The 19008-nt window shown below is 42.8% G+C and overlaps 2 protein-coding genes across 2 annotated transcripts in view; both read left to right on the top strand.

The window, feature by feature from the left end:
- The first annotated feature begins 749 nt into the window (after nt 1-749).
- Nucleotides 750-19008, top strand: part of LOC109324844 (selenium-binding protein 1-A-like) — a 21184-nt gene continuing 2925 nt past the window's right edge. Inside the window, exons 1-11 of the mRNA XM_019556941.1 lie at nt 750-833; nt 6229-6282; nt 7367-7479; nt 9316-9501; nt 12735-12855; nt 14192-14374; nt 15186-15364; nt 16471-16549; nt 17641-17762; nt 17924-18016; nt 18740-18858. Of these exons, the coding sequence (XP_019412486.1) occupies nt 830-833; nt 6229-6282; nt 7367-7479; nt 9316-9501; nt 12735-12855; nt 14192-14374; nt 15186-15364; nt 16471-16549; nt 17641-17762; nt 17924-18016; nt 18740-18858 (1253 nt within the window). The 5' untranslated portion in view covers nt 750-829. The remainder of the gene's footprint in view (nt 834-6228; nt 6283-7366; nt 7480-9315; nt 9502-12734; nt 12856-14191; nt 14375-15185; nt 15365-16470; nt 16550-17640; nt 17763-17923; nt 18017-18739; nt 18859-19008) is intronic.
- The window catches only part of LOC109324843 (selenium-binding protein 1-like), a 70021-nt gene continuing 51798 nt past the window's right edge, over nt 786-19008 (top strand). Inside the window, exon 1 of the mRNA XM_019556940.1 lies at nt 786-833. Within this exon, the coding sequence (XP_019412485.1) occupies nt 830-833 (4 nt within the window). The 5' untranslated portion in view covers nt 786-829. The remainder of the gene's footprint in view (nt 834-19008) is intronic.

The raw sequence follows: 19008 nt of genomic DNA, 5'->3' as shown, positions 1-19008 counted from the left end.
AGCAACAAAGAGATTAAATTAAAAAACAAACACAGGCTGCTAGTATCTAATTTATAAACAGGCAAAAGGACTAAATTAATCTAATTGCCTATGTGCCTCTACCTGTCAGGCCTTCAGCTCAGGGGTTGGAGTTGCTAACAGGGGTTTGAGATGAGGCTGTGGTTTCAGCTAAATAATTTGCAGAAGATTTCACAGGAGAAATGGGTCTGCTTGCAGCTGGTGAGTGGGAAGATATCATCCAGCTAGCTGTCTGACTTAAGGGACTGAAGAGCCACGTGAATATTAAAACACAACTGCCTGCCAAGCAAAGACAATTAGGAGCTGTGATCTGGTTAGGCATGCGTTGCCTACTAGGAGACTTGAAATCCTACCCAAAAAGAAAAGTTTTATAAACAGAACTCTTCCCCGCCCCCCCGTTAAAAGCAAATGGCTTTTCTCTGCATAAAGAGGGTTTTTGTGCTCACCACACACGACTACCCCATATACGTGTCTAGAGTACGAATAGAAGAAGCATGTGGGAAGTCCGCAAGAATCCGATACAGCTCTGTGTTTCAAAAGGGAGCAGCAGGGAGCAGTAGAACCGAGTAGCTTCCTGCGGCATTAATTGGGTACAAGAAAGGAGGTTGTATGTTATCCTAGTACCGCCCACGCTCTTTCAGCACCAGATCCTCCCCTTGGCAGCTTTCTGCTCTCCCCGCCCCTTTCCCTTGCATATAAGACCCCCTGAGAAAAACATTTGCTCTGCAAAATCCAGTGCTGTCAGGCAGACTGCAAACTGCTTTCTTTCAAGTCCTCGACAGCTGGAAGAGCTGACCAAAAGACAACCAGAATGGGTAAGAAATAGTCCCCAGCCTACAGTCAGCTCTAGGCAGGAAAAGACTGACAGATTTAGTTCATGGATCCAACCTGGACCTCCCTGCTATGGGCTTTTGTAGGCTGTTGACCATGCACTTTGAAACTTCCCCTGACCAGGGACTAGTGTGTTTGTTTCTGAGTAGCCAATGCAGCCTATAAATAAGTAGAAACTTGAGTATGAAGTACTATTCAAGCCAACTGTAAAAGTGGGGGTCTGTTGCTTTGAGCGAGATCTGGTGTAGGGGAGAATCAAAATGTAACTTTTTGTGTAATTAATTGTCTACTGTACCTGTTACTTGCTCTGAAAGTTGCTGTGGGGTAGGGGAGAGAGGGGGTGTTTAGAAGAGAATTAAAATAGATGTTTTTTCCAATGTGATTATTGATATATTGTGCTTCCCATTGTACATGACAGTGTGTTTGTTTAGATTTAAAAACTCTAATCACAAAGACAGAAAAGGGAAACTGACTCAGTAAAACTGAACCTAAGTTGTCCAGTTCAGCTCTCCATCCTGACGGTTTACTACATTCCTTTCTGCGGATAGTAATGAAAGGAATTTTTTTTCCTTATTAAACTCTAAACGCATATAATGTTCTGTTATGTATGTAAAGTCACTTTTTCTTAATGATCATAATATTCTTTGAAGAAATAATCAGGCAGGATGCTTATGTGATGCCATTGCCATGTACAAGTGACAAAAATGTCATGTTGTATGGCTTAATGTCATCACACTGTATACATGCAAGCATTTTGGTTTTTTTTAACGAGTTTGCATCGTTGCAAACTAAACTACACCCAAATTTAGTTTGCAATGATGCATTGCAGCTATTAGTCAGCTCACCCCCCCGGCCACAGGAGGGGTGGGCAGGCTCTGCAGAAAAAAAGAATCGGGCCACTCACCACTTCTGCCTGGCCCAATCCTTTTTTCCAGCAGAAACTACCTGCCTCTCCTGCAGCCAGGGGGCGAGCTGCCTGTGGGCCAAGTGGCCCCTGAGCTGTGAGAGCCCTGGTCTTTCCCTCCATGGTGGTGGTGCCCCTCAGGGCTGCCCAGGCAGGTTGCTAGCAGGTCAGATACTGCCCCTGCTTGGGGTCGGGAAGAGTTGAATTGGGCTGGGTGCTACCTCTGAGCTGGGGCAGCACCCAGCCCTATAGAAGCCCACCAGTGTGGCTCCAGGGGGCACCGCTGCCATGGTGGGAAGGACCAGGGCCCCCTGCAGCTCAGGGGCTGCTCAGCCCACCAGCATCTCACCCTCTGGCTGCAGGCAGGCTCTGCTGGGGAGGGGCTGATCTGGCTCCTCGCCATACCAGTGACAGAAGAATAAAACCCCACTGTTTCAATTTAGGAGGCATAGACTACAACCCTAAGGACTAAACCGCCATCATGTGTACAAGCGCCTGCAGTGAATAAAGATTCATACTCCACACTTAACAGAAAGAAACAATTTAGGTCTATGCCAAAACCAAGTTAAAGTGGAATGCTTTAAACATTTCTGTCGTGGGGGCTGAGCTGAAGGTTGGTGCAGCCTTTCCAAATGGAGGCAGAAATTCAGTCTTCTGGAACACTTTGTGTTTGTGTGGAATAAGACCTTCTCGCAGGAGCATGTTCCCTCTTACTGCAAATGCTGACCTGGTGAATCTGGCATCATTGCTGCTAATATACCTCTTTTCCCAGTTCTGATTTATTTTCTCAGCAGTTTAACTTTGGGCAAAATTATGCCATAAAACTAACTTATTTGTCTCCCCCCACTATGTTTTTAATACATTACTGGTTAAGTCAACTGTAACCTGATAAGAGAGCAGTTTGTTTATATTCTTCAACGTAGATATCAGACATGCAAAAGTGACTTCAGCAATCCCACATTTCTACCATGAAAAGCATAATTGAGACCTAATTGCACATAAATTTATGTAAGTGGGTTTCCTCATTCTGAGAGCATGGTATGAAAGGGCTTTAATAGAATCTGACTCTGGAAATTAGTTTTAATGCCGGGTTGTATAATAAGCCTCTGTTTTCAGGGAAGGGGCTGTGAGTTGTTTGTTTGTAAGAATGACCTGTTAGTAAAACCTTGGCACTTTTTAAGGCTTCTCTCTGGAGTTGCATACACTCATATCTATAAAAAGGAAGTTAAGTGGTGCAGATAAAGCAGCATGAAAGATTTCAACATTTTCTATTCAGACAAACTTACTGGTACTTAAACTGAATTATGTGAGATTTGTGCCAACAGCTGTTGCACTGGGTATACAGCAATCTCAAATTCAGCAAGCTATATTCAGTTTTTGCAATGCAATTACCTGTTGTTCTAAATCTACATCCTCATTAGGCTGATTACCAGCAACGCCAGTTTTAGCAGAGTCTGCATGTTTGCCATAGCAGATTGAGGAATACACCTTGTGGCTCACTTTGTAAATTGTAACATTCATATTGCTTAGACAATATTTCTTTTTGTATCTATTTTGGAAGTTTTTTTCTTAAGTCAGAAGTCCTAAATTCTGTCATTTGCATGGTATTCATTATCTTTGTTCTGCTCTGTGTTTTCATGGTTTCTTTGCCTTGAGGATCTCAGAACTCCACAATTCTCTAGGAAATTGCAGGAGAGATAAATATTCCCAACCTTACCCCAAGCTTACAGTCAGTGACTGTTACAAGTAGAATGTCAATCTTGACTGTGGCCCCATGCTCTAACTGCTACATGAACACTTACAGTCTCCATTCTCTAACCTTGTACAGCTTATAATAATAACCTAGCAATTGGTATGTTTAAAAATACAGAATGGAAAAGAGCTGTTGATATGATTTATTAGAAACCCCATGTCACAGCAAGCATCAAAAGAACACCCCTTTTACAGTTTCCCCAAGGCCTAAAACTTGCCTCTTCTGTGGTGGGGGTTAGGGAAAGGAGAGCTTCAGACCCTAGATAACTCATCCTTCATTACGTCTTACAGGAAGTTGTGGTTTACATTTGTTTTAATCGTAAGTGTTGCAATAAAATGTCCACAAACCGTCTTATTAACTACCACAGCAGTTCCCAAACGATGGAGCACATGCTGGTGGTCCCTGAAAAAGTGGCTGGTCTGTAGTGAGGGAAACAGAGCAGATGAACTGAAGAGCAAGAGCAGACAGTGGGTCTGACTCCCCATGTTTCAGTGCCTGGCACTGTGTCAGTGACTGCAGAACGGGGCAAAAAATGCTATCACAATGAAAGTGACCCTGTTTTACTGTCACTTGGCGTGTCTGAAGGCAGGGCAGAGTGCAGGCTGCAGAGAATCAGGCCTCTGGGGATTTCCTTTATGAAAAATGACAGAATGTGTTTTTTTTTTTCAAACTAAAACCAGGTAAAAACATACAGATTATTTGTATGCAGGTAGTGCTAAATCTTTCTGAAGAAGCACTTTCTTCCTTCCCACAGGAACAATATCCGATGACAAGTGGGAGGGGAGATGAATTCAGAGGCACAATGAGGCAGCTCCATGCTTGGGGCAGAGCAGACTGTCCCTGTGCTGATTGTGGTGGCGCAATTAGCCACAGCTGCAGCAGTGGCTGTTTTTGCATCACCCCACAAAGGCAGTGCCTGGAGCTGCTGCCCTGTTGCCCCCCACCGCCCTTCAGTTATGCCACATTGAAGGGAAGTCATTCCCAAGGCAAGTGGTCTGTTAAGATATAGGTCACATTGTAGAAAAAACTTAAGTAATCCTGGAACTTGCAAAACTTGTTGGCCCTTCGTTACCCATCCACCAGATACAGTCCAACTAAACAATGACTTAATTGCCAAGTGGAATTCAGTGTGTGGCATTCATAGTCTTAGCCGCAGATTCACATAATTAATGTAAACACTCATATTAATGTATTGCTCTAAAATGGTAGAAATGACAGCTTCATCCTAAAAAACGTAATTTTCTATTTCTGAATGATTCTGGCAAAGCTTACTGCAAAATGTTTGTGTGATCCTCAAACAGTCAAATACAATAGCTTATTGTAATAGAATATTTGAGAAAGCGTGGAAGGGAGAAAAGAGAACAGGAGGATTGCATTCATCCTCTTGCCTTAAGTTATCTCTAGGAAACATTCTAGCTTTTGTGGGAGGGTTTTAATTTGTTAAAAGGATCTGCAAAATAATGGTGCGTTTGCAATGCTAATCTAGCATGGCTCTACTGTGTGCTTTGTCTGCTAAATAAGGTGACTAGGTAAAGTAAAATGAAGTTTAATTTCTGATATTGCATCCACTTGTAATAAAGGCTAAAGTCTTCTTTTTTTTTTATAGAGCTTAGGCACAAATGAAACACAGTGGATTTTCTTTCCTTTCCCTATCTACAAATCCAGTTATATAAGAAAATGCTTAAGTTAAAATGTCAGAGCTAGTGTGTCCTTTTTTGAGTAAATCCAATTTTAATGTCATAAACCTCAGAAGAGAGAGAGTAGAATTCATGAAACAATTTCTTTCCTTCTGTAATTCTCCTTCCAGCTCCCAAAGCAGAGGCTTTGTATAGAGAGAATATGAGGTATACATTGAATCCACTGAATTCCTGCTTTATCCTTTACAGAACCCAGGGACATATATTTTCAGCTTCTCTGCTACTTCAAAATGCCTTGATCTTTCTTCATCATAATGCAGCCACCAGCCTCCAAGTAGACATGCGTACCTCTGATGCTGCTAAGCAGACTCCCCCATTGATAGCATTCAGGTTCCCCTCCAATCTCTTGGCTACATGGACTGCCAGCTGCAATGTCTCTCTTCTTCTGGTTCCTGAATTAATAACTGAGCTGAGGATTGGTAGCAGGTAATGTAAGGGTGCAGGCTAGAGTTCAGTGGGGGTTTCTAGCAGGAGGAAGTGGCTGGAAAATGAGTTTCTTGGGAAGGGAGCTAGTCTAGGTCAGACTTCCCACCAAGCAAAACTACCAGAAATCCTGGATAGGCTTCTGCAGAAACTCTCCCCCAGATAACTTCTAAGCCCACAGAAGTGACCACTTCTTCAAGGACTAATACTCAGAAGAAGCCTGAATGCTTTCCACTTCATGGGAAAGTGGGTTGTTCAAATGGAGCAATGTGTCTAGGTGAATGAAGGGCAGTGCATGGACCCCAGTCTCAAAAACTTGCTGTCAGTTAAGTCTTCCTAGATCCCAAGCACTTGTCATACATTGCCTTGGTGCTAAGTTGCAGAAAAGAGCTCCTTTAAAATTCAGGCTCCAATTTTTTTTCCTCTCTTTGGGTGTTCAACCTGACACTTTGTGCTTCATTTTCAGAGGTCTTCAGCTCATTCAACTGCTGTTAGAGTTAAAGGGATTTGCGAGTGTTTGACATTTCCAGTACCCTCTTTTGAACATGTGCCTTCCAGTAACTTGGGAATCTCTAACGTTTACTATTATTATTTTATAACAGCAGAATGTGGAGAATGCGGTCCTGGATACAAGACTCCTTTGGATGCCATGAAAGGCAAGTCTGTAGCAGTTTGGGCTTGAAATCCTAGGGCATCGGTGAAAGAGTTGCGAGTTATTGCTGGATCACTTTAAAATTAAGATGATCCAATTCTATGTCATTAATTAGCTCTATACTTTGGATCCTTCAGTAGGTGGGAGGAAACTGTAAAGTGCAAGTAAAACCCACTTTCATCTTTGACCCATTGCTGGTCAAGACTTTCAGACTGTGGCCTTGTGCCATAACAGGTTCACAGCACAAATAGCTTGGTGTGGAGGGCTCACACACAGCAAACTCTGCTGTGTCTACACTTTGAAATACTGAACATTAAAACAAACAAACAAACAAGTTTATCATAACAGAGTTCCTTGCAACCTTGCTTTTGCCATAAATGGGACCTACATATGGCTCACAAGTGAAAAAAGGAGTGATTTCCTGTTCTCATTTCCCTTGGGGTAGCCTGCATGGTTTTACATTGTGATCATTTTTAAGCCAGGCATCTCTTTCACAATGGGCTAATCAACATGGGCATGTTCTGTTCCTCTGACAAATATAGAATCATCAAGCAAATTCTCACCTGCTTGAAGTCATTGAGCTGTCTTGTCTTTGACCTCAGTGAAGCCATGAATGCAGGCTTGGGTATTTTAAAGGCCTCTATACTTGCTGGTTATAATAAGCAAGGCAAGGCTAGAGATGATGCATGACACCAAAGTGTACCTTGAGTACCTGCCACTAGGGGAGGGTGGACAAGCCCTTGTCAGTGGTAAGGGAAGTCGCTGGAGCTGTTCTCATTGCAATGACCTGTGCATCCCAAAGCCCCTTCAGAAGTACTTTTCTGAACAAGGGTTGAGTCCTTAGGCAGAGCTGAACAAAGCTGAAGGAGTCTCTTCCTGAGGCAAGGAAATCCCTTTCCAGCTGCATGCTGTCCAGAGCTTCCCTTGGAAACTAGGATCTGTATGCCCCTGACGTAATTCAGGAGAGAGGACCCCAAACTCCAGATGGGTAAATTCAACCCAGTAAAAAACACCTTCAAAGCTCATATCAGTTTTTTTCTTTTAAACTAACGATTGCCAACTCTTAAACTATGCTTCTGCCTTGGCAGGTCCCAGGGAGAAAATCATATATTTGCCCTGTATCTACAGGAACACTGGGATAAACAAACCTGACTATCTGGCCACTGTGGATGTGGATCCAGAATCTCCATGTTACTCTCAGGTATTGCTCTGGCTGTACTCTACCCTGCTTCTGCTTGAGCTGACCACATGCCATCTGGTTGCCATTTATCACTACTCTCTAGGGGCAGCAACTTGTACCCCTGCTTGTAAGAGAAAAAACTCTGCATTTGTCATTATCCTGTCTTGCTGGCTAAATGGGTATCTAATGCACCTTTGGAGGACTTAGACAGCTTTGTCTCTCTTCTTTTCATCTAGAGCTCCCTGGATGGGTTTTTCTCTCCTGCCTGCACTCAAGACACTGATTTCCCTCCCCTCCCCCTCCAAGCATGGCAAGGCATCCTTATGTCAGTTGTGCTAACTCATTTTTGTGTTGTACTTTCTCACTATCTTATCCAGAGACCCCTCCAGTCATGAAAGTTGGATCCAGGGACCCTGCCTTTTGTTCTCTTTTGTCAGAGATTTCTTTTGTCCTTGGCTGCTTTTGGTTTTTCTGCATCACCATTTTCCAATAGACATTCCAGTGTTGATCATCAATATACATTTCATGCTACATTTCTTAGACATGTACAGTCTATTCACAGTGAACCCTGTGGGCAACTATGGGCAACTAAGCTGGTTTCATATTTCTCTAGACACATCAAACTTCTCTGAAACTCTGGTGGCTTAGATACATATCTGAGTTTTCAGCCATTTTCTAAACCTCATTTAAATAATCCTCCAGGAACTTCTCAAGGCTAATATATAAACTCTTCTTTCCAAGAAGACTTCAAAGCTTTTCTTTGTGTAGTAAGCATTTGGGTGACTCCCTCTAAATCCGCATTGTCAATATATGTATTGAAAGACTACTAATCTCTACAGGATCATATTTGCTTGGGGGACTTGACAATGTTTTATCAAGTTTATAGCAAGCTTATTTTCCTGTCCAACCAGTGATTCTATATTATGTCCTCGATAAAATGAATGCATTTCCATCTCAAATGGAAAAGCAAAATCTGGCAAATCATGAAGACTGTAGCTCCCAGTTATTTGTTAAAACTAGGTATTTTAAAACGGGTTGGTTCATTGTTTCAAAAAGTGTAATGTGCATTCCAAAATACTAGTTATTCGTGTGTCTTAAATTGTTATTGGCATTTTAGACTTTGGTCTCCAATGTTACAAAGGAGCTGGGAAACAATGCATCTGATTTGGCATGTTTTTCATACGTAACTCTTTCTTTTATGTAATTCTTACTAAAGATTTTGCTGCAGGGGATTGAAGAATCCACTTTCTTACTGGGACAATGACCTTAAGAACGTTTTTTAACCCTACGCTACATTCTACTGCAGATCAGCAGCCAGAATGCAAAGTACCATTAAGTGTAATCAAATTGCTGCAAGACCACACTGTAGCCAGACCAGCTTTGCCCAGACAGAAAGTGGCTGCCTTTGTGCAGTTGTTCTTTTCTCTCCACCACCATTCTGTGTTTTTTGCAACAGCTGGATTATCTGTCTACTTTCCAAGTTTTAGATAAAGTTAAAGCATAAGATGAATATTAGGACATGCAGATGTCCATTAAGTGCAAAGTGTGGGGAAAAGAAGTGACTTGCCTAAAGTCGTATAGTATGACATAGAGAGAGCCAGAAATAAAAGCCAAGAGTCTTGATCTCCGGGAGTCTCCCAGGCCTCCCAGACTCACTATTAGGGATAGGACCCCCCCGCCAAGCAGCAACTCTGAAAATCTCCACCTACTCTCTGAATTTACTCTCTAGATAACAACTGTAATTCCCATGCCCCCTTTCCTAATCTATGTTTTTATCTATAGGGCTGTGTCCCTTTCTCTGGGGCTTCCTGTCCTGATCATTTGCTAAACCTGAATTTTAATCCTTTGCTTTCATAGGTGATTCACCGTCTGCCCATGCCCAATGTCAACGACGAGCTCCATCATTCAGGGTGGAATACTTGCAGCAGCTCCTTTGGGGATGTCAGCAAGAAACGGAACCGGCTGATTCTTCCCAGTCTGATCTCTTCCCGCATTTATGTGGTGGATGTGGGCACAGACATTCGGGCTCCCAGGCTCTATAAGGTATGTCAGAGGTGACACAAAGACAGGTGCCTTGCCTGGGGGACGGGAACTATGACTTCTATTCCAAAGTTGGATGGAGAGTCCAGAATACATTTTCAGGGCTTTCATAAATCTAAACTTGTCTGAGCACTGAATGTCTCACAGTTTCTTAGGACAGTTACATGCACATGCAGGCACCAAATTGTTTTAAAAGAATGTAGCATTCAAAATCTGGCATTTAAATGTTAGGGAATGCCAGTATTCAGATTATTTGTCCAGACTTTATATACAGTAGCATGATCTAGTCTTTAATTGCATGTTCCTAGTACATTCCCATAGCTGCTAAATTGAAAATACTCTGTTGAATGTATGCAAATTTCAGGACCTTTTCCAAACTTCTTCAGATTTGGTTGGATTATCACAGGGACTATAAAACCACATCCCTGATGCACAGGCCATCTATGTACCAGGTTTCATATCCCTGTTCCTAAGCATGGGTTTTAAATTAAAAGCTTGAGCATTTTGTGCAAAATACTGTTTTTCTCCAGTTTTATTCTATGAGTGACTGAAGCTTTGGGCATGAAAATTTCCAAAAACAAATCTCACTCACCTGTTTATAATCACACATACACATATACTAGGACAAACAGTTTGGCAGAGGTATCAGGAAATAGATCTTATTAAAGGTGCATGGTATTTCCCATTACAGTTGGTGGGACACACCTATTATCAGTCTCCTATCATAGTTAATCTTCCAGCTTTCATAGGATCATGGGGAAATTAGGACTGAAAGGGACCTCACAAGGCCATCAAGTCCAGCCCTCCACTCATAGCCTTGACTAAACCACCCCAGCCAAATATCTGTCCAACTTGCTCTTGAAAACATCCAAGGATGGAGATCCCAAATTCTCTAGGCAGCCTGTTCCAGTGCTTGACCACCCTCATAGTCAGAAAGTTTCTTCTCATCTCTCTAACCTAAATTTCCTCTGCTGCAGCTTAAGTCTATTGCTCCTAGTCCTGTCTCCTATGGCCACTAAATAACCCTAGTTCTTTCAGCCTTTTCTCATAAGTCTTGCTTTCCAGACCCCTAATCGTTTTTGTTGCTCTGTGCTGGACTCTCCAATCTGTCCACATCCTTCTTGAAGTGTGGGGCCTAAAACTGGACACAGTGCTTCAGGTGAGGCCTCAACAATTTTGAATAAAGCAAAAGAATCTTTATTTGCAAGTGACATTCTTGTTAATACAACCCAGGATGCTGTTGGCTCATATTCAACTTATTGTGCACTGTAACCCTCAAGTCCTTCTTTGCACTGTTACAGCCCAGCCAACAATTCTCCAATCTGTATTTGTGTTTGCAGTTATTCCATCTCAAGGGCGCTTTTCTTTGTTGAATTTCATCTGAATGATTGCAGACCATATCCCCAGTCTCTCCAGGTTGTTCTGAATCTTAGCCCTGGCTTCTAGGGTGTTTGCACCTCCAGCCACCTTGGTGTCATCCACAGATTGAATTGTGTACTTGATCCCATTATCCAAATGATTAATGAAGATATTAGACAATACTGAAACCAGGGCAGACCCCTGGGAAACTCCACTTGATACGCCCTCCAAACTAGACCTTGGTCCAGTGGTGATTACTTTTTGAGCATGAAGTCCAACTATCTGTTATGGTCCAATGTATTCATGTTACAGTGGAAAGTACTTACAGTACTTTTGTCTGGTCTGTATTTCCTTAGCTTAACGAGTGTCATGGGAGATGATGTCAAGAGCCTTGCTGAAGTCAAGGTATATCATCCGCTACTCTCCCCTTATCCACCAAACGTGTCACCTTATCATAGAAGGAAGTCAGCTTGGTCAGGCATGACTTGCTAGTAGTGAATCTGTGCTGGCTGTTCCTGATCACTTTGTTCTCCTTTAGGTTCTTCACAATATATTCTTTGAGGACCTGCTCTATGATCTTTTCAGGTATTGAAGTTTGGCTGACTCATCTGTAATTCCTCAGATCCATCCTTCTTCTCCCTTTCCTAAAGAAAGGCATTATATTTGCCCTTTTCCACCCATCCAGGACTGCACCTGACCTCCACAAGTTCTCAAAGACAATAGTGAATGACACTAAAATTACCTTTAGCCAATTCCTTCAGTGCCCTGCCAAGGGTGCTTCCCATCCAGCCCTGCCAACTTGAAAGCATCTAGCTTTTCTAAGTAATCTCTAACCTGTTCTGCAGTCACTCTAAGCTGTTTGTCTGCTACCCTATCTTTGCTGCCATCAGCACTCATCATCTGATAGCTACCCCTATTTGTGGAGACTGAAGTAAAAACGCTATTAAATATTTCAGCCTTCCCTGCATCATTGATAACTAGATTACATTCAGCATTTAGTAAGGGACCTAATGTTTCTTCAGTCTTCTTCCTACTTTCGACACACTTGTAAAAATCCTTTTTATTGCCTCTTATGGCCCTTGTCATTTGCATCTCAAATTGTGCCTTGGCCTTCCTGATTTTTCTCCTCCTACACCCTTGGAATAACAGGTGACTATGCTGTTCCTCATGACTTAGCCAAAATTTAGCTATGTGCAATGGGGTGAAGAAAAATAAATATCTCTTTTGATACAGAGCCTTTTTTTGTTTCAAACTGGTTCTCAGGAGAAATTAAAACTGTCTTATTTTCCTTACAATCAGCACCACATTCAAATGCTCCTATCTGAAAACTGGGCACTAGTCTGTGTCTCTGACAGAAAGCCCAATAATAAAAATTTTACTGACTATTCCGCTGCTGTTGCAATCTGGTTCTCTGTCTAGATGCAAGCTAGTTGTCTTCTTAATATATCAAGAAAAACAACTAACTTCAGTGAATCGCAGATGGACTGATTTTTTTCAGCCTTACTGTGTAGCACTGAACCACTGGTTTTATGTCTTTTGACTCTGACCATGCTTTTAATGTTGCAGCATGGTACATTTTTCTTCAAGAAAACAATTCAAGAGAATCACTAAAAATAAAAATAAATGCAATAAAAAATAAATGCAAAGCAGTATCTCCAGTCATGTAAAGCATTGGGATTTTCTCAGTTCTCTCTTATAGTCTTCTTCTCTTGGTCCAAGTCCAGAGCAGATAGCAGCCAGGTACCCAAAACCTGAGAACTCTTCAGTGTTCCAAGATGTCAGTAGGCCCATAATGGGGTGGGGGTTGATGCTTTGTTTTAACTCAGAGGGAGGGGACTGAGCAAGAAGAGGCTTGACTCTGTGTAAACTGTCTTTAGGTTATTGAGCCAGTGGAAGTATACTGGAAGTGCAACCTGGCCAATCCCCACACAACTCACTGTCTGGGTAATGGTGAGATCATGATCAGTTCCATAGGTGAACCATCTGGCAATGGAAAAGGTATTTATTTCCATAATCATTCAGGGGATGGCATCTTTGCTACAGAAATAACAGGCTACCAGAGTTCAAACTAAAAACTGTAAGCTTTGTAAGAAGTTCCCAGTTCTTTTGTGGTGGTAGCCAGCTTTGCTCTACTGAATCATACAATAGATACTTGGCAGAGGGAGTAAATGAGTCAAACATCACAGGTACTTTGAAAAGCCGTGCCAAATGCCAATATGATTCGAGCTTGATTTGGAGGACCTGCTTCTGGGCTACAGGACAATTAGATTCTGTGAAGGTTCAGTCCTTGAGCCTTTAGCTTCTAAGCAGCTGCATGTGTTTGTGAAGTAGGTAGTTGCCCACAGGATCCATCAGTACAGCTCACTTAACTGTATTTAAAATATATCAACTTGTGCTGACTTTTTACTGGTGAGGTAAACTTGAAAGGCTCTGATACTCATCTTTTGCCTCTGTAAAAATCTCCATGTCTTATTGTGTGGAGGAGATAAACTTCCTTGTTTGGCACTTCCAGCTGGCAGTGTTTCCAAAGTTCACGTTTAAAGTCCTTGTGAGAGGCTAACAAACAGAGCATTACTACTTTAAAACTCATTCCTTAATATCCAAGCAGTCGTTTGTCAGCTGTATGTGAATGGCTGTGACCCATGCTCCCTTTCACACTGTGGGTGTCTTTCAGGTTGTAGGCAGTTGTAAATACATATCACTTCATGTTTGTTTTAAGGACAAAGATAAGGAGTGGGTGTGAAACCTTCGGGACCTGCTTTAAGGCAGCTTCGAAAGAGTCTTGCAGGTCTTATTGGTTTACAATAACAACACTATTGGGCAAAACTGGGAACTCAACAAATAGGTTAAAGAATCTGGAAAGGGCCAGGCAGGTTTCTTTTCCAGATCAATACTTCAGTTCCCCTTTTTCCAGAAAGGCAATGCCAGCATGCCTGGGAAATCAATCTTAATGCAGTTAATCAGTGTCAGTAGTCCTACAGTATAAAGGCATATAAATTAGTATGGGTGGCTTGTTAGGTCAATATTTATTTGACTAAGAAATTCAGCATTGGAACTCAGGGAGGGGAAGTTCTAGCTTGTCTTTTATGCTGAGTAATCTTGCTTGCTGTTAAAATGCCAATAATCATGCTTACAATAAAGGGCACAAAAACCTTACCCTTCCAAAAACATTCTTCACCCTTGTGTAGGTGTAGCAGGCTATGGATTGCTTTTAGAAGAGTTCCTTTTTATTTCTTCTATTGTTCCTATTTATATCATTACTTGTGTAATCATGTTCAAGCTGTTAACTTGAATGATTCTCTTATAAAATGTGTGTGTATGTTTATTGCATTAGGTGGCTTTATTTTGCTGGATGGAAAGACCTTTGAAGTGAAGGGAAACTGGGAGAAAGGGAACAAGATACCCGCCCTTGGCTACGACTTCTGGTACCAGCCACGGCACAACGTCCTGATGAGCACTGAATGGGGAATTCCAAAGTACATTGCAAATGGGTTTAACCCAGCAGATCTGACAAAAGGTGAGAAAGCATTAATTTAAACACTCTGGGGAAAACCCTGACCAGGATTGTGACCAGTGGCTCCTCTATAGATAGTGAAAACTGCTGACCTCAGGAAGCATGTAGGCCAAAAAAGCCTGTAAACACTGTCTGCTGGACATTTTTACAGAAGGTACTAAAAATTATACTGAGTGACTTACACCAAGCCAGGCATACTCCCCTACCCTGATCATTCTTCACATAGTGTAAGCTCTTGACTCTGATGTTCAACCCCATGTTTTCCAGGTATATTTTAAAAGTGTACTCTGTGTTGAAAGTCAGCTGTGAGAAGGAGGAAGGGGCACCTCAGTTTAGATTCTCCTCCCTTCCCCTCAGAAGGTTATCATGCTTCTTCTGATTGCATTGAAGAGCAATGTTTGCATGAATGGAATGTCAGAGACTGCTCATACTGCTCGAGTTTAGTTTGTCTGGGTATGAAGACCTGCAGCCTCAGTGGATGGACACTCTGTCCTCCAGGCTCCCACCAAACATGGTCTTCCATGTCTTCTACTATATGGTGGCCATGGAGACATGATGCAGAGAACCCTGCAATCTGATGCTTGATGCCTGTCCTACAAAGAGTTTTGAAATGAGTAGAGATTCTTTTGTTAGGAGCAAAGCTCCATATGCTGTCCTATAAAACACTTGGAAGCCCTCACCTATAATTGTATGCAGTTGCACTAATTTTCCCTGCCAGAGATATTTGAATAGCTGCTGCACACTTGGAAATTATGATTCTCCAAAGTTAAAGGCAACTCTTCTGATGTCATGTTTGTATGACTTGATTCCTCAGGGCGCTATGGTCGCTACATTAATGTGTGGGACTGGACTACTCATGCTTTCATACAAGCAATTGATTTGGGGGAGGATTCCGTCCCACTGGAAATCAGATTTCTCCACAATCCTGACGCTGCAGAGGGGTATGTCGGGTGTGCCCTGAGCAGTGCGATCCACCGTTTCTACAAGACTGAGGTAAGTGCTGAGGACTTTGGCAGGAGGCAAGGCTCAAATGAGACTGTTTCAGGGAGGCTTCGGGTCACTGAGAGGGCAGCTGAGTTCAGTTAGAAAGAGCCGTCAAGCAACATTCTTCTCACGTGGCATCAAGTTTAGCAAAGTGGAGAGGCTCTATGAAACCACCGCCCTCCCAGGCACAGAAGTGGACTAGGAGGTCCTGCTCTTTCTCAAAGCAGGGCAAACAATTCAGTGCTAGTTAGTTTTCTTAGGAGCTCCCACAAGCTTTTAATATTCTGTCTGCAGAGTTTTACCCTTGTGAGGCAATGAGTTCTGGGAAGTGTGCAGTAATCAGCGAATCCTACATCAGCAGTGCTGAGACTCCAACAGGAGCCAGCATTTGCATGTAAACCAATGTGTCTGCAACTTCCACCTGCTTTAAAAGGAATTGTTTGAATCTAGAATATGTGAAAGTTCTTTCCAGGGAATTAGTTGTGAGAGCAAGTAAGCTGAGAGAGTTCATTTGTATCTTATAGCAGATCTAGAAGATGACGGTATTGTCACCAAGAAGCAAAACCCAACTTCAGGTTGATGGTTTTGTTAATAAAAAAAACATTTTGCTTAACTGACTTTTCAGATAATCAACTCTACTGTAATTTGCTAGATGCTGTTGCAATGAAGTAACTGGTACTGTGGGTCCCACATTTTTCCCCAGCCATGTTCTTTCTGGCATGAACTAAAGCAAGGGACAAAAATGACCCACTTCTGTGGAAAGAGCCAGCCCTAGCCTGGCATCATGTATTTTGCCCCTCCTCCTTTGAACTCTTTATTTGGGTACCTTTTGGAGCTACTGTAGGTGTGCTGTTATTGACATCCAACAGACAAGTGCTCTGTATGTTAGATAGTAAGTGACCAGGCAGAATACATATATTCTGGAGCCTGGTCACTTACTGATGCTTCATTGCCATTGTTAATGCTTATCTGTAGTACTTGTGTGTATGCCTTTATATGGGCTAAATTAAGCATATGCTCTTGTATGCTTACCCTGCTGCTATCAAGCATAACTGAGCTTCTCTTGACTGACTAAAGGGAGCACGGGTGATGTGTACAGTTTTGTTCCCCTGCAGAAAGGAATCTGGGCAGCTGAGAAGGTGATCCAAGTTCCCAGCAAGAAGGTGGAGGGGTGGCTTCTGCCTGAGATGCCAGGTGAGTGGAGGAGGGCTCAAGATTTGCTTCTTAAACATCCTCAGCAGCAATATAGATCCCCGGCCATGAAATACTTACTGTACCAAAGACATGGTGATGGGTTATCAGTACTGCCAGTGTCTGGGTACATGCTCCAAAAGAAGCAGGTGCCCTTCTGAAGAGGAGGTTGCACAAGCTTGTCATTCACAGTCTTTCAAACTGCCAGCATGCATTATCATTTGGAGTCTTTTTGGCTTGGCTTGATTGGGGTAGCAATTAAGCTGACCAGTGGCTTTCCATTTTTCTACAGTGCCCTTCTGACTGTAAGCTGTATCTGCCTGTTAACTTCCTCTTTTGCCCCACAAATAGCAGTCATTAATGTGAAGGTTTATGAATTGGTGACTGCTAAATGGTTGTATTTCAGGAAAGTCTTCTCCAAGGAACCTGGGAGAAGGATTGTGTTTAGATTCACTAGTGTGTACCTCTGCCCTTGGCCCGTTTGGAGTATATTCTAAACTGTCCCCAGTTGCTAGTTGGGAATATCCTAAGTTAGAGCCAAGGGTTTTTGTGGGTGATTTATTGGACAAACTACATGGTTGGGATAAAGTTGGGGAAGCTTTCAAATGCAAGGCATTCTTTATCAGGTATGATGACAGAAGCATAACTTCCCTCAGCCAAAGTATAGCTCTGCTAAATGGAAGCCAAATGGGCTATTCTTCTGATCCTCTCTACAAGAAATCATGTTTGGTCCCTTCTTCCAACTTGGCTCTCTAGAACTTGGTGGTGGTATCTGCTGTGGAAGGAACTCTGTAGCCCCAGCTTTCAGCAAGAACTAAATGTGGTTACAGAAGGTGGTACTGAACGGAATCACAGTAATCATCTGGGACCAAAAACCAGGTTCAGATGGGATTAGAGTGATAGCAGCAGTACAGATCAGACTTATTTTTGGTGGGGCCTGAATCTAAGGTCTTGCCTCAATGCTCTGTGCCTGGTGTACTAACAGTTGTGAATCTGTGGCTGTTTGGACCTTGTTTACTGTTGCTGCTATTGGCTGTATATTAGCTGTGTATTTCTTGCCTCCACTGCTGACTGTTCTATTTTTTTTTTTTAAGGTATAATTTCTGACATCCTCATCTCCCTGGATGATAGATTCCTGTATTTCAACAACTGGATCCATGGAGACCTTCGTCAGTATGATATCTCCAACACCAGGAAGCCCAAACTGGTTGGACAGGTGAGGCAAATTGCTGTGGTTGGGTACACTACCTCTGTCTCCTCTTTAGAAAGGGAAAAGGACAAGTTTCAGTCTCCATGTAAATACCTTGGCTGCCTGGCCATGTATCTTCTATGCCTGGAGTCCCTGCTCCCTTGGTAACAACAGACCCTTGCCTACAGGTGTTTTTGGGAGGCAGTATCACCAGAGGTGGGCCCGTCACTGTGTTGGAAGACCCAGAGCTGCAGTGTCCGCCAGAGCCATTTGTGATCAAGGTGAGCAACACTGGCTGCTTTCTCCATCAGAAGCATCACATCTTAGCACTGTTTTGCTAATTCCTCACTTTGTTGTTTCTTGCGGCCTAGATTTGTACCTGAAGGTGTCTTGCCTGAGCTGGCTTAACATAGCTTGGGTAGAAGATGCTGCAGCAGAGGTTTCAGACAAGCCAGCTGCCTGAGGGGGTCCCCAGAGGCTTGTGTGACCCTTTCGAAAGCCTGCACCCCCATATTCTCACTGCTGTTGAGACAGAGATGGCAACATGGATGCTAGCTTAGGTGGGAGTATGTGTCCTGCAGCCACAACTCTCTACAGCAGCACAGCCATGATCTTAGTAGCTGTCTTATGCCAGTATATGCCCCCTGTATAAATGCCTGCTTCTGCCAGTTTTCTGGAAGAAAAAGTCCCCTCCAAGAACAGAATGATTTTTTTACCTTAGTAAAGATTGAAGGATTGGAGCCTTTCTGACTTAACCCAGTTTCCACATCCATACAAAACACATCTCTCATACCCTTGAGCTTAGATTTAGGCACACAGTGAGTCTCTCTTTTGAAATGGTTGCCAGCTCAAATTAAGAGGTTTTCAATGGTTTTCTGTCCAGGAAAGCAAACTCCTGTCTGCAGGAAGTTGATCCTGCTGGACTTCTCTGCCTCACCCTCCTGTTGCATTCTTCTTCCAAAGTGAGAACACCAGCAGTTATTTTGTTCCCATTGTACCTCCAGGGGAAGAAGGTTGCAGGTGGACCTCAGATGATCCAGCTGAGCTTGGATGGCAAGAGACTGTACATAACCACTTCCCTTTACAGTGGATGGGACAAGCAGTTCTACCCAGACCTTATCAGGTAAGAAATGTTTACAGGTAGGTGACCCCGGGGGCAAGAGCCTGTTTCCCAGAGCTGCTTTATGTCATATATCTTGACTTCAAAACAGCTTTTGATCTGGTATCCCATGATCACCTCTTGGCCAAACTGCCCAGTTGTGGCCTTGGCTCC

Source organism: Crocodylus porosus, unplaced genomic scaffold (genome assembly GCF_001723895.1).
Source record: "Crocodylus porosus isolate Cpor-Errol unplaced genomic scaffold, CroPor_comp1, whole genome shotgun sequence".
Classification (NCBI taxonomy): Eukaryota; Metazoa; Chordata; order Crocodylia; family Crocodylidae; genus Crocodylus; species Crocodylus porosus.
This window is presented reverse-complemented; position numbering and strand designations above follow the sequence as displayed.